At 53.6% G+C, this 15,357-nt stretch overlaps 2 protein-coding genes across 2 annotated transcripts; both read left to right on the top strand.

Moving 5' to 3' along the window:
- Window positions 1-5,149: 5,149 nt before the first annotated feature.
- Kcna7 (potassium voltage-gated channel subfamily A member 7) lies at window positions 5,150-8,798 on the top strand. The gene is made up of 2 exons (XM_038313856.1): window positions 5,150-5,768; window positions 7,983-8,798. Exons 1-2 carry the CDS (start codon window positions 5,211-5,213, stop codon window positions 8,796-8,798), a joined length of 1,374 nt encoding a protein of 457 aa, XP_038169784.1. The 5' UTR covers window positions 5,150-5,210.
- Window positions 8,799-13,805: 5,007 nt separating this feature from the next.
- Window positions 13,806-14,757, top strand: Ntf4 (neurotrophin 4). Its single transcript, XM_038313361.1, has one exon. The coding sequence runs from the start codon at window positions 13,806-13,808 to the stop codon at window positions 14,430-14,432; it is 627 nt and encodes a 208-aa protein (XP_038169289.1). The 3' UTR covers window positions 14,433-14,757.
- Window positions 14,758-15,357: the final 600 nt, after the last annotated feature.

Here is a 15,357-nt window from a genome sequence, read left to right on the forward strand (position 1 = left end):
TCCTTTGGAGCTGGAGTTACAGGTGGTTGCAAGCCTCTGAGTGTTGGGTGCTGGCAACTGAAGTCAGCCACCCGTGGAAAAATGATGCATGTTCTAAATCACTGAGCCATCTGTTCATCCTGAGCCCAGGCTTCTTGCATGCTGGGTAATCTAATCACTCTGCCAACTCAGGTCTTGCTGGAGTGAAAGCCGGTCTCTAACTCACTGTTCCTGCCTGAGCCTCCAGAGTCCTGGGGCTACAAGCATGCAAGTCATACATCACCTCACACCATTTTTAAAGATGTGCTTCTATTTTTATATGCCTGTGTGCAAGTGCTCAAGGAGGCCAAAAGAAGGCATTGGATCTTCTAGAACTACAGGTACAGACATTTGGGTGCTGGGAACCAAACTCAGGTCTGCTCTGAGAGCAGCAACTGATTTTAACCCCTGAGACATCTCTCCAGTGTGACATGAGTAAATCACAGCGGCCCTTCAGCCTTCAGTATACAGATCCTCCAAGGAACAAGGACCCTCTACAGAAACACAGCCTTCACCACTGAGAGCCTCTCCTACAGAAACACAGCCTTCACCACTAAGAGCCTCTCCTACAGAAACAGCCTTCACCACTAAGAGCATGGTCCATGTTGGCCTACTCCAGAACCCCAGAACTTGGGACGTGGAGGTAGAGCATTTGCTTATCATGCTGGAAGCCGTGGTTCGATCCACAATACATTGAGTCTTAAAAAACTTGTAAACTGGTCACACTGTCCCACACATGTATTCCTAGTAATAGGAACTCAGAGGATGGAGCATTCAATTCCATCCTGATCTATCCTTGCAACAACAACAACAACAAAAAAAAAACTTTGAAAACAGAACAAGGGGCTGGTTCAGCAGTTAAGAACACTAGCTACTCTTACAGAGGACCTGGGTTTGATTCCCAGCACTCGCTCACAGCTGTCTGTAACTCCAGTCCCAGGCAATCCCAATGCCCTCCTCTAGCACCCGAGAGTACCAGGCATGCACAAGTACATTGTGCACAAACATGTGCAAACAAAACACCCACACATGAAATAACAAAAATAATTTTAATTAAAAAACTATTTCAGGGCTGGAGAGATGGCTCAGAGGTTAAGAGCACTGACTGTTCTTCCAGAGGTCCTGAGTTCAATTCCCAGCAACCACATGGTGGCTCACAGCCATCTTTAATGAGATCTGGTGCCCTCTTCTGGCATGCAAGCATACATGGAAGGAATGTTGTATACATAATAAATAAATAAAATATTTTAAAAAAAAACTATTTCAAATCAGGCAGTGGTGGTGCACTCCTTTAATCCCAGCACCCAGCACTCGGGAGGCAGAGGCAGGCAGATCTCTGTGAGTTTGAGGCCGACCTTGTCTACAAAGCAAGTTCCAGGACAGCCATGGCTGTAACAGAGAAACCCTGTCTCGAAAAAACATGAAAACAAAACCTATTTCAAAATAAGTTTAACTAATTTTAAATGTAGCTCACCTTCCCTCTATCATAATCCTAATTCCTACGTTTGTATCTGAAGCCGCCGTGTTATTGACAGAGCCTTGATGTAGACAGGGAGAAGGTAGAGAAAGGGCTAGCTGTCAGAATGAGCTCTAGATGGCAACAGGCTAAGACATCCAAGGGCTGGCGTGATGCAGGCAGGAGTATTAAAAGTTTGCCATCAGCCCCAGCCCCTGTCAAGGTCAGCCTAGACAACCCCTATGAACCTTTCTCCAATAGATAAAATGATTCAGAGTGTAAAGTATCTACATCAAAGGAACATCAGGAACTGAGTTCTGATCCCCAGCAACCATGTAAAAAGCTGGATATAGCAGAATTTGTTTGTAATCCTAGTGCCAGGGGCAGAGAGGGAAGAAACAGGCAGGCTCCTGGGCTCAGACAGATGTGTGGAACAGCTCAATGTCTGAAGCACACTAATGTCAGTTGTGTCTTTCATTTGGGCATAGCATAATGAGGTAGGAACATTTTTGGAACTGGATGAAGGGTGTTCAAGTACGGGGCTGGAGAGATGGCTCAGCAGTTAAGAGCACTGGCTGCTCTTCCAGAAGTCCTGAGTTCGATTCCCAGTTCAGCAAGCACAGTGGGATCTGGTGCTTTTTATTGGCATAAAGTCGTACAAGCGGACACTCATCCAGGTTTACTGTGCGTGCATGTATGTGTGTGCATGTGTGTGCATTTGTCTTCTGGTGGATATATGCATGCAAATCTAGAAGAGGGTGTGAATCCCCTGGAGCTGGAGTTGCAGGTGGTTGTGAACCACCCAGAGTGAGTGCTGGGCACAGAACTCCAGGCCTCTGGGAGAACAGCCAGCGAGCCATCCTCCAGCTCCTATTTCAGTCTTTGGAAGCAGGATCTCACTCAAGCTGACCTCATACATTCAATCCTCCTATCTTCTTCCTGATAGTTTATTGGTATACACTCCACCTGGCTCTTAAAACAATTTTTAATTTTACCAATTACCTGTTTATTTTGGGTACTGGAGGTGAGGCCTGAGGCCTCGTAAATGCTAAACAACATTGTAAATAATCATGTTACCAGCCCATCGCTGTGGATTCTAGTCAAGGCTTGACCAGCCAGCCACAGACACATTCTGCTGCTCTCCTGTAAATATCAATAACTATCCAGATAACCAAGGACAATATTCCCCAACTTGAAAGCCTTCAATTAAGCCTCTCATAGTTCGCTTGCCAGACGAAGTAATAGCTCAGGCTCCAGTGACTGGAGTATGGACGTCTGCTTCCCCACTGGAGGCAGGGAACAGGGAGCAAGGGTCCCAGCTGTCTTCAGCAGTGTTCTACCGCCGCGAAGAGACACCATTATCACGGCAACTCTGAGAAAGGGAAGCAGTTAGCTGGGGGAGCTGCCTTAGTTCCATAGGTTTTAGTCCATTACTGTCATGGCAGGAAGCATGGCAGCACACGGGCAGACATGGTGCTGGAGGGGCAGCAGAGAGTTCTACACGTGGATTCTAAGGCAACAGGAAGACACAGTGAGTCACAAGGCCTGGCTTGAGCTTCTGAAACCTCAACACCCCCATGCCCCCACCCACCCTATCACACCCCGCCCCCACCCCACCTGTGATATACTTCCTCCAAGTAGGCCACACCTACTCGAACAAGGCCACACCTCCGAACAGTGACACTCCCTTTAATCTACTGAGGGCCATTTTCCTTCAAATCATCACACCTGCCTGAATGATGCGGGAGGCAGAGCGCTGGGCAGGACCACGGTCCTGGTCTGTGCAGGACAAGAGACCTACTCTAACCTTCAAGAAAAAAACCTCACGGGGCCGGGCGGTGGTGGCGCACGCCTTTAATCCCAGCACTCGGGAGGCAGAGGCAGGCGGATCTCTGAGTTCGAGGCCAGCCTGGTCTACAAGAGCTAGTTCCAGGACAGGCTCTAGAAACTATAGGGAAACCCTGTCTCGAAAAAAAAAAAAAAAAACCACGGTGACTGAGAACAGGGAGGGATTCAGGCTGTTTTTACGTCATTTTACTTCCCCCACACCCACCCTGAGAAAGCAGAGTGAGAGAATCTCTAGGGTTGGGTTTGACACACAGCACCTTCAAATGGTGGCAGATGAAGAGCAATGGCACCCTGGGGAAGGAGCCGGATGAGAGTGCTGGGATTAAAGGCTTACGCTACACTGCCCAGCTATGACCAGTTTTTTCAATACAAGGTCTCACTATGTAGGCCTGGAACTTATGTGAAGAGCAGGCTGGCCTCAAACTCAAGTTTGCTTGCCTCTGCCTCACGAGTGCTAGTATTAAAGGCGTGTGACAGCACACACAGTCTCATAACTGACTTTTTTTTGGGATGGGGGGTCAGAGGATCTCTGTGAGTCCCAGAAAGACATAAATCTGGGAAGGGAAACAGTTTTAGTTGGGAATTATATCTTTTGGTGCAGGTCTCCGTCTCGCCAGCAGAGGGCCTGAGGGATCCCTTTCCCCGTTAGTGGCTAGGTATCAATGCCCTTTCTACCACCCTACCCCATCAGATGGGACTATTTTTTACCCGGTGTCATTAGACACCAGCGTCTGGAAGCCCATTCTCCGTCTGCCCTTCGGTTCCTGACAGTGACCCTGCGCATCTCCCCGGCCGACTCCAGACCCTTCCCGGCAAGCCCTGCCTCCTTTGTCGCCATTCTTGGCTTCCGCCCAGGACTTCCTTACTAATCTCAAAACACAGAAATTCCAAGTTCAAACTCTGGCGCTCTCAGTGGCCAGGGATGCGGCACACGTACGCAGCGGTTCAGAGTTGCCAAAGGGGCCCTGAGATTTCGGCAAGTACCAGGGCTGCTGCAGAGCTCCTTAGGAGTGATGTCAGAGACGCAGAAGAAGAAACACATGACTCCCGACACACAGATATTCATTGAGAAATACTGGGAAAGAAAGAAAGCCAGCAACGAATCCAGGCGTGGTGGTACACATATGTCAGTCATTCCAGCTGCTGGGAGACAGAAGCAAGACGATCGCCAAGACTGAGGCCAGTCTGAGCTGCATACCAAAACCCAGTGTCAGTAAAAAATAAAATACTAAAAGGCAGAGAGAAACAGAGGCTCCAGTCAGATAGACAGATAGTCCGACTGCAAGGACTGGTAAAGCGGATACACGCCCCCAAGGCAGTAACCCAGGACAGACTAGAGACAGTTGGGAACTGGAAGAGAGAATCATGCTACAGATAGACGCCATGGCTCATGACTGTCACCCCGGCAATCGGAAAGACAAGGCAGGAGGATCGCCATGAATTCGCAGTCATCTTAAGTTATAGGCTGAGAAGATTGTATCTATAACAAATAGATACAAACGCCTGTAATCCCAGCATTTGGGAGGTGGAAGCAGGAGGATCATATATTCAAGGTCATTTCACCTACACAGAGTTCTAGGCCACTTTGGGCTACATAAGATCCTGTGTCATAAAACCAAAAACTAAACAAATAAAATAGATGGCGCTAACGGAAGACCCATGAAACCCACGGAAACGCGGGTGGCCGTGGGGGACGGGCAGGTGCAGCAACAGCAGAGGGCGCCCTGCACTCCGCGGGGGTCACTCCGCCCCCTCCCCCGCGCCCTGGCCGGACTTTCCCTGCTATTTTTACGCGCGGACACCGGACACCCGGCTGGGGTGGCTGCGGCACCAGGGCCGGGCGTCGGGGCCACACGTCCGTCCGCCGGTCGTCCGGGCTGTGCGCGCCATGGAGCCGCGGTGCCCGCCGCCCTGCGGCTGCTGCGAGCGGCTGGTACTCAATGTGGCCGGGTTGCGCTTCGAGACCCGCGCGCGCACGCTCGGCCGCTTCCCGGACACGCTGCTGGGGGACCCGGTGCGCCGCAGCCGCTTCTACGACGGCGCGCGCCGCGAATATTTCTTCGACCGACACCGGCCCAGCTTCGACGCGGTGCTCTACTACTACCAATCGGGCGGGAGGCTGAGACGGCCGGCACACGTGCCGCTCGACGTCTTCCTGGAGGAGGTGTCCTTCTACGGGTTGGGAGCCGCGGCGCTGGCACGGCTGCGCGAGGACGAAGGCTGCGCGGTGCCCCCCGAGCGGCCGCTGCCGCGCCACGCCTTTGCGCGCCAGCTCTGGCTGCTCTTTGAGTTCCCCGAGAGCTCGCAGGCTGCGCGGGTGCTCGCCGTGGTCTCCGTGCTCGTCATCCTGGTCTCCATCGTGGTCTTTTGCCTCGAGACGCTGCCAGACTTCCGCGACGACCGCGATGACCCGGGACTCGCGCCGGTGGCGGCTGCCACTGGCCCGGTGAGGGGCGGGGATTTCGGGAGGGCCGGGGCGGGGTCTTGGAAGACCTGGCCAGTCAGAAGGTGCGGCCAGGGGCAGGAGGATGGAAACACTAAAAACCAAAGACACAAGCTGGATGTGTGAATCCCAGCTCTCAGGAAACCGAGATAGGAAGACTGTCACCAGTTGAAGGCCAGTCTGGGTTACTGTGTGTATGAGAGCCTGCCTCGAAACAACCTAACACTGACTAAGGATGTGCCTCAGCAAACAGCCTACTCAGAATCCCCAGCAGGGATTGGGATGTGAGTCAGTGGTAGATCTTCTGCATAGACCCACAGAGTGAGGTGTTGGGGCTTGTGTGACTCAGTAGTAGAGCTGCTGCCTACCATGACACTGTGAAGGACCTGGAGAGATGGCTCAGCTGTTTAGAGCACTGACTGTGGACCCAGATTCAATTCTGAGCACCCACATGATGGCTCACAGCCATCTGTAACTCCACTTCCTTGGGGTCTGATGCCCTCTTCTGGCCTCTTTGACCACCAAGGCACACATGTGGGACACAGACATACATACAGGTGGACCTCCCCAGCACATAAAACAATAAGTAAGAAATTTAAAAAGAACCCCCAGTGAGGGATGTGGCTCAGTGATAGAGGCCCTGCCTACATTCTCCACTGAGGAGCTTGGGACATGACTCAGTGGTCGTGCTCCTGCCTACAGTCCCTCAGTGATGAGCTGGGGGCATGGATGGATCAGCGGAGAACAGCTTGCCAAGCTTGTGTGAGGTCCTGGGCTCCATCCTTACCACTGTGAAATGAGCATGTGGGGTCAAAGAAACGGAAGACGGCAGTGTCTGCCCATCTGGCAGAGAGATAGGAAAGATGGGCAGTCAGGCCAGGCCTACTCTGAGTGAACTGAAGCAGTGAAGTAGCAGGAGTGAGGCTGGACTGTGGAGCTGAGGGCCATACAGCAACATCTAGGATCGTTATGAACCATTATAGTCTGAGCTAGGGGTTAGGCATGCAGAAGGCAGAACCCCTCAGAGAGTCTACACTGGGGATAGGCAAAATACTGGAAGGGAAGATTCTCCCTGATCAACCATGAGATCAAGAGTTTCCATCAGTGAAAGAGCAGGGATTGCATTTTGGTTAAATTATTTTAAAAAATATAGATATGAGCCGGGCGGTGGTGGCGCACGCCTTTAATCCCAGCACTCAGGAGGCAGAGGCAGGCGGATCTCTGTGAGTTCGAGATCAGCCTGGTCTACAAGAGCTAGCTCCAGGACAGGCTCTAAAGCTGCAGAGAAACCCTGTCTCGAAAAAAAACAAAAAAAAAAAACAAAAAAAAACAAAAAAATATAGATATGGAAAACCAAGTTATAAACAAGGCCTTAGGTAGCCAGGGTGGCCTGGGATTGCTATATAGACCAAGAATGGACTTAAGCTCACAGAGATCCAGCTGTCTCTGACCTTCTGAGTGCTGGACTTAAAGGTGTATGCTGTGGCAATTGGCATTGTTTCAATTTTTCAATTTTGATGTGCCGTGGTGGAATCCGGGACATTAGGCTGGCACTCTGTCACCGATTCAGACTCTCACTGGGGGATGCTAGACAGGAGCTCTACCATTGAACCACACCACTGACCTCCTCACTGGGGGATTCTAGTCAGGAACAGTATCACTGAGCCACACCCCTCACCCCTCACAGAGGGGTTCCAAGCAGGGGCTGTGTCAATGGACTACATCCCCAACCCTCTTCCCATCTTCTTTTATTTTTAAGGATTTTTGTACTCTACCTTTTGTGTATGGGTATTTTGCATGGGTATGTGCGTGTCTGGTGCGGTGGATCCTCTAGAGCTGGAGTTACAAGACAGTTGTGAGCGCTGGGAATTGAACCCCAGTCCTCTAGAGGAGCAGCCCATGCTCTTAACGGCTGAGCCGCCTCTCCAGCTCCTCACTTTTCATTCTGAGACAGAATTTTACTAAGTTGCCCAGATCTGCCTTGAATTTACTTCTGCCTCAGTCTCCTGATAAGAGACTTGTAGCACCAGACCCAGGAGAAACCTTTTTGCCCATATACCTGAAAAACAGAAAGTCAGCCATCCAAAACAGTCCCTAGGGTTTTGGGTTGTATAGGACACTAAGATCCCTGGGGAGCCTTGGGATCCTGGCTACTGTCCTTTGATGTGGAAACAGTGACTGAGGTGTTGGCCCTAACCCTTTCTGTCCCCTCTGCAGTTCCTCTCTCGGCTGAATGGCTCCAGTCCCATGCCAGGAGCTCCTTCCCGCCTGCCCTTCAATGATCCCTTCTTTGTGGTGGAGACCCTGTGTATCTGCTGGTTCTCCTTTGAGCTGCTGGTGCGTCTGGTGGCCTGCCCAAGCAAAGCCATATTTTTCAAGAATGTGATGAACCTTATTGACTTCGTGGCCATCCTGCCTTACTTTGTGGCCCTGGGCACCGAGCTAGCCCGGCAGCGCGGTGTGGGTCAGCCAGCTATGTCGCTGGCCATCCTAAGGGTCATCCGACTGGTGCGCGTTTTCCGTATCTTCAAGCTGTCAAGGCATTCAAAGGGCCTACAGATCTTGGGTCAGACGCTGCGGGCCTCTATGCGTGAGCTAGGTCTCCTCATCTTCTTCCTCTTCATTGGTGTGGTCCTCTTTTCCAGTGCAGTCTACTTTGCAGAAGTAGACCGGGTGGACACCCATTTTACCAGCATCCCGGAGTCCTTCTGGTGGGCAGTGGTCACCATGACCACAGTTGGCTACGGAGACATGGCGCCTGTCACTGTGGGTGGCAAGATCGTGGGCTCTCTGTGTGCCATTGCGGGTGTGCTCACCATCTCTCTGCCTGTGCCGGTCATTGTTTCCAACTTCAGCTACTTTTACCACCGGGAGACAGAGGGCGAAGAGGCAGGAATGTACAGCCACGTGGACACACAGCCCTGCGTCACACTGGAGGGCAAGGCTAATGGGGGGCTGGTGGACGCTGAGGTGCCTGAACTCCTACCACCGCTCTGGCCCCCCGCTGGGAAACACATGGTGACCGAGGTGTGAGGGACAGCTGGGGTGGGAGGGAGGTGGGAAGGCAGGGCAGGTGCTGGGTTAAGGAACAGAGACCGGATGTGAAGTTATGTCACGTGGTAGTTCCTAGGGGGGCCTTAAGTAGATGTGAATGGCCATAATTTGGGTTGAGTCCAGGGGTTCCCCATTGGCTGTGCAAATCTCCAGGGGACCCTATGGGTTGCACTGAAAGAGACTTGTCATAAGTTGTGGGTTTCCTGGGTCTGCATGGGGTCTCATTCGAGTGTATGATGAGCAGTTATGTGGCTCTGATTCCCTAGGGCCAAGCTGGCTTCACTGATAAAGTGGTCACGTGACCGTGTAATCATGCACAGAAGCTGTGTGGAGGTACAAAGGAGACTGTAAGAGTATAAGAGATAGAAGGAGGCAGAGACCCAGAGAGGAAGGGTTCTCTGTGCTGTATTACATGTGTTACATGGCCGGAACCTGTTTAAGGCAATGCAAAGCTGAGACATCTGGACATGTGTGACACACAGTTGAGTCTGATGACATCTTTGTTCTCATGCTGACTTGTGTCACAGCGAATCCAGTATGTGACACAAGTGTATGTGAGTGTATGTGAGGGCCATAGGGCCATCGGGACCCAAGGGTCACAGTGCAGATAAAACTAAGTGTAAGGGAGCAAGCATGGGCACATGGGTGTATGTGGCCCACTGAATAAGCTTGCTCAGAGATATGCCCTGTAGAACGGTGTTTCTGTCTCCCTGGATCCCCACCCTGCCCCATCCATCTGGAGAGGCTCTGTGGGAACTAGCAGTCATTTTCCCCGCTCATTTGGGATCCAGGCCTATGCTGCTCCAAGCTTTAGCACAGAGATTCAAAGACTGGAGTCACAAGGGAAGAAAAAAACACAGGGAGGAAAGAGTAGGACCAGACACGACATGGGGACAGAGATCTAGAGAGGAGAGAAAGGAAGGGGGAGAGAGTGAGAAAGGGGGAGAGGCCAGAGAGAGGAAACCAAGAATGAGGGATGGGCACAGCATGGTGGATGTCCGACGTGCAGAAAGAAGGAGAGATGTACTGCAGAGGGGAGAGAGAGAAGGAGAGAAAAGGAGAGAGAGAGAGCAGAAACCGCGGTAGCCTTGAGCCCAAGGGTCACACTTTCTGTTCTCTGAGTCATAGCAGACTTAAGCCATGGCGTCAGCACCCCTCACAGCCAAGGAAGGCCACCACACTCCTGGAGGTGCTCTGTGTTTCCTAGGGCAGAAACCCAAGGCTGTAAAATGCTGTGGCTTCCCCCAAGGTCACCCAGCACGTCATGGGGCCAGAACTGGTGGCAGGTGGCCTGCCTGTGACACCCCCACAGCTTCTGGTGTGCAGGTATTGCTGGAGGTCACTGGTCCTGTGTCTTTTTCTTTTGTTTTGTTTTTTGAGACAGGGTCAGTACTTCTTTGTAGCTCTGGCTGTCCTGGAACTCACGCTGTAGACCAGGCTAGCTTTGAACTCACAAAGATCCTCCTGCCTCTGCTTCTGATGTGCTGGGATTAAAGGCGTGGGCCGCCATCCCCGGCAAGGTCCTGCATCACATAGAGGAGGAAGCTGATAGCAATGGGAACAGCATTACCCTAGGCTACAGAGAGACATTTTCAGAGTCTTCTGAGACTGAGGGGCATTTTAGGAAGAGGAGAGCGGTTACAACACCAACAGAGTTCAAGTTATTTGACTGGCATTAATTTATTAAAACCTGTTCACTGGTGCCGAGTGTCAAGTTATTTTTGATAACGATGCCACCTGCTTCAGTCATATGAACTCTTGCTTAAGACCAGAGGGTAAAGCATCTCAGACGGGTTGCTGGGAGGATATGCCTCCTCGGAGCCATCAGACATGAGGGAAAAAATGTCATCACCAGACATCTTGTCATGCAAGAGAAAGGAGGGATGGGGGAGAGGGCGTGATGGGGATGGACACGGGAGAATCTCAGGGTGGTCGCTTATCACTAACATAGACTCATGTTCGTAGAAATGGAGACCGACCTGCATGCAGGGACCAAAGACAGAGATGCAGAACACAGACTCCATCATGGAATACACAGAGAGATGATGGGGCAGAGGAAGTATGACCTGGAGAGAGGGCAGGGTGCCAGGCAGAGGAGAAGAGCTCAGAGAGCCAGGAGACCAGGGGAGGGAGGGGAGGAGAGGAGGAGAGGGGGAGGAAAAGAGGGGGAAAGGAGGAAGGAGAGAGGGAGAGAGAAAGACCAAGAAAAGAGACCAAATTCCCTTTTCTTTTGAGACCCCTCCTTGACTCCCAGAGGAGCTGGGGTCTCTCGGTAGGGATGGGCTGTGTTAGGAAAGGATGAGAGGTTCCAAGGGTGACCCAAGGGTCACCCAGGCTAGGAAGTGTCTCTTCCCACCTCCAGTAAACAACTGGAGTGGGCTCTGAGTCACCCTGGCTGGGATGGCAAGTTGAGGGGAAAACCCTAATCGGGGGACACCCTTCCTGCCGCTTTGCCATGCTATATTTAGGTTGGGGGGATGGGTGCTGGGTGACCCCCCCCCCCAAGGCAAGTGTCAGCTTTCCTCCTAAATATAGCTTGGGGTAGGGGTGCCAGAGTCCCAGAGAGGGGCATAGGAGAGCAAAGGGCCCTGCCACCTAAGGGACCATCCTGCTGCAGTGACTCCAATGCCTCCTGCCTTTCTTCCTGAGGTCCACTTCTTGGACTTTTCCTCCCTCTGGGGTCTGGCTTCTCTTCCCTGTGGGTCACAGTCGCTAGGCAAGTCACAGTTCTTTAAGTCTCACTCTGACTACCTTGAAGTTCTCTTATCTGCCCTAGAACTCCCTGGTTCCCAGCCAGGAAATTCCAGGATAGAGGACTATGTGGGGGGAGCCCCGCAGTCTCTGTCTTTAGGCATTGGGCCTTATCACTGTACAAGCCCAGCTGGCTAATGTCTGGCAGGGAGATCCAGGAGGGGAGACAGGAGCAGAGGGTGGGAACCTGCACTAGACACCACAGCAATCCCAGGCCTGAGCCGAGGACTGCAGGGAAAGGATGGGGCCTAGACCCCTATGTCTTAAGGACTGGAGTCTGCATCCTTGGCTCTGAGGGAGGAGGGCTGGATTGTGAACGCTGGGTCTGAACCCCTGTGTCTGAAGGAGGACTGGAGCCTGCACGCCTGGGTCTGAGGGAGGAGGGGCGGGGTCTAGATCCCAGTGTCTGATGGAGGAGGGCTACAGCCCAGACGCCTGGAACTGAAGTTGCCGAGGCCCGGCTTCCGAGGTGCCGGCTCGCGCGTGCTAGGCGGGATCCCCCGCCCCTCCTCCGCCGTCGGGCGCCGCCCCGCCTCCTCCCAGACCCAGGCCCTCCCAAGCGCAAACGGCGAGTTGCCGGCGAGCAGCGGGCGTCCGAGCTGCCAGCGAGCCGGAGGAGGAGCCGCGGCGGCGCCAAGGGCAGCCGGGGAGCAGAGAAGGGCGCCCCAGGTAGGAGCTCCGCGCTTCCCCTGCCAGATTCCGCCGTCCAGGTCGCCCGGCCCCCGGGTAGGGAGGGACGGGGGCGGGGCCGTCAGGGGCGGGGCTTGGCGAAGGAAACTGAGGCAGGACGGAAGTGTCCTAATGGTGGAGCGGATCCCCTCCAGCCGAATCAGGGTGTAGGGATCCCCAGGCCAATTTTCCTGGATGGAGAACCAGGGAGTCCCTATTTATAAGCACCTTGGAGGAGGGACCGCAACCCCAGAACCTGTGGGGTCTGAGGGAGGAGGCGGCTGGAGTCCAAGAAATCTAGTCTGCAGCAGGAGGCATCTGGGGAACCAGGACACCCTCGCTGAGGGAGGATGGTTCTGGGGTCTTGGGCCCCTGGGTCTGAGGGAGGAAGCAGCGAGTACCCGCACTCGCTGTGTTGGTGTGGTCAACCTCTGCCCCGTTCACACTCCACACTTCCCATTCCCCCACCTCGGAGCCTGGCCAGCCAGACACTCCAGGTATGCGCAGTCGGAGTCTTGGGCGGGCCCTGGCCTGTCCTGCGAGGAGCGAACATTCCAGGAAGCAGCCTCAGGGACCCAGAGCCCTGAGCGTGGGCCGGCAGGGACCCGGGTGTCCAGGCCAGCCACCCCCCCCCCCGCACCTCCGGTGGAGGAATGGGAGGAGGGGATGTAATGTCTTCCATTTGCCTCACCTGCCCCTCCTTTCTGCTCCCCCCATCTGCTTCCCATCCCTCCAGAGCTGTCACCTGCGCCGGGAAGAGGCCTCTGGAGGTGGGCGGGGCCTCTATTCCAGGGTACCCTGGACTTTCAAAGATTCTGAAAAGGGTGGCTTTTTATGGGGGGTCGTACCCTTCCCCCATCCGCCTATGTAACCGGCTTTGTTCCTCCCACAGGTGGTTGCCCCCTCCCTCTCCTGAGATGTCAGGGAGGAGACTACCTGTATCCTACACAGGGGCCCCACAGAGCCTGGGGGCCCCCAGCCCCAGAGTGAGGAGGTGGAGGTGCTGCTGACAGGTCTGGTATTCATTCACCTGCTGCTTTCCAGTCCCGGCGCAGCTTCTAGAACGTTCAGATCTCTCCATCTCCCTCGCAGCATTTCCCAGCGCCTGGGTCGGTCCCACAGTCAAGGCCATGAAAGTGGCAGGACTCAGGGGTTCCTCCCGGTTATAGGACATGAGACCCAAATGGCACTGTTCGGAATCCAGATCTTACCCGTGCCACTTGCTGGCTGTGTGACCGGATAGAAATCATTTTTCCTTTTTTTTTTTTTTTTTTTTTTTTTTGTATAAGCCCTTGCTGGCATGGAACTCCTTCCTGCCTCTGCCTCCCGGTGCTGAGGTAACAGGGGTGCATCACCACGTCCAGCTTCGGCTTCTCACTCACATGAACTGAATAGTTATTAATCCAAAAGTTAAGCGTTCCCCAAGTTCTAGAACACAGGGGACCCCTAAGGTCCTCCCACAGCCTGCCATGCCATTCTGGGGGGAGGTAGGACCTTGACTTCTATTACCCAGGTGTCTTCCTTCTCTAAGGACAGCCTCTTTCTCCATTTTCAGGTGTGCAAGCCATGCTCCCTCGGCACTCCTCTCTCGTCCTTTTCCTTTTCCTACTCCCCAGCATCCCCATGGAGCCCCAATCCCCACCTTCCACCTTGCCCCCATTTCTGGCCCCTGAGTGGGACCTCCTGTCTCCCCGAGTGGCCCTGTCAAGGGGCGCCCCTTCTGGGCCCCCTCTCCTCTTCCTGCTGGAGGCTGGAGCCTATGGGGAGCCGGCAGGGACCCCAGCCAACCGCAGCCGGCGTGGGGTGAGTGAGACTGCGCCCGCGAGCCGCCGGGGTGAGCTAGCCGTGTGCGACGCAGTGAGTGGCTGGGTGACGGACCGGCGGACGGCTGTGGACTTGCGTGGGCGCGAGGTGGAGGTGCTGGGCGAGGTGCCTGCAGCAGGTGGCAGTCCCCTGCGTCAGTACTTCTTCGAGACGCGCTGCAAGGCCGAAAGCGCTGGGGAAGGTGGCCCGGGTGTGGGCGGAGGAGGTTGTCGCGGTGTGGATCGGAGGCACTGGCTCTCAGAATGCAAGGCCAAGCAGTCCTATGTGCGGGCGTTGACTGCAGACTCCCAGGGCCGCGTGGGCTGGCGCTGGATTCGGATTGACACAGCTTGCGTCTGCACGCTTCTCAGCCGAACAGGCCGGGCCTGAGGGCCCCAGCTTGAGGAAAAAGGAGCTGGATGCTAAAGGACCTCAGAGGCAACCCGGCTGCTTAACTGTGCCTTCTGATTGAGAACTGAAAAAAATCAAATACCATTTGTGAGTTCAGTCTACGTGGAATGTTTGATGAAACCAAACAGTTTTAAGAGATGAATAGTTCTCCTGGAGGAACTTGACAGTAATAATAATAGCCAATGTTTGCAATCTACTGTTTATTAGACCTAAGACATCACTCTGCTGACCATTCCAATACCAGAGGACCCTGGCCCACCCTGGCAAGAGAGAAAGGGACATGTGAAAAAGTGATGTAAACAGGGCTGTGCCTCAGTTGGTAGGCTGTTTGCCTAGCGGGCATCAGATCCTGGGCTCTATCCTGAGCACCACAGAGGAAGGCATCTGCGATGCCAGCACTTGGGAGTTCAAGGCTGGCCTTGTCTGCTGAGGAGTGGGGCTTCATCATGATACACACCTGTAATTCTAATACCTGAGAGGCTGTAGACAGAGGACTGCCTCCGGTTCCAGGGCTGCCTGGGCTACACAGACTGGCAGGGGGGGATGGGCCAGATGGGCCCCAGAATCTGAGGATGCTGTCCGTGAAAGGCCTTGAAGCACTGGGAGCCTGACCTGGCCAAGGCTGACCCAACTCTTTTTTGTTTAGTTTAGATTTTGGAGTCAGGGTCTCAGGCAGCTCAGGATGGCCTCGAACTTAGGAAGTGTTGAGCTTTGTATCTCCTACTCCCAATTTATGCAGTGCTGGGGTTGGAACACAGGACTTCCTGCAAACCATCAACTGGACCACACACACACCCCTTTTTTTTTTTTTCTTTTAATGTTCTGGGACAGGTTCTCATGAAGCTCAGACTGGCCTAGAACTAGAATATGTTGCTGAGAATGATCGTAATTTTTTTTTTTAAAG

This window comes from Arvicola amphibius, chromosome 12, assembly GCF_903992535.2.
Source record: "Arvicola amphibius chromosome 12, mArvAmp1.2, whole genome shotgun sequence".
In the NCBI taxonomy this organism is placed as follows: domain Eukaryota; kingdom Metazoa; phylum Chordata; class Mammalia; order Rodentia; family Cricetidae; genus Arvicola; species Arvicola amphibius.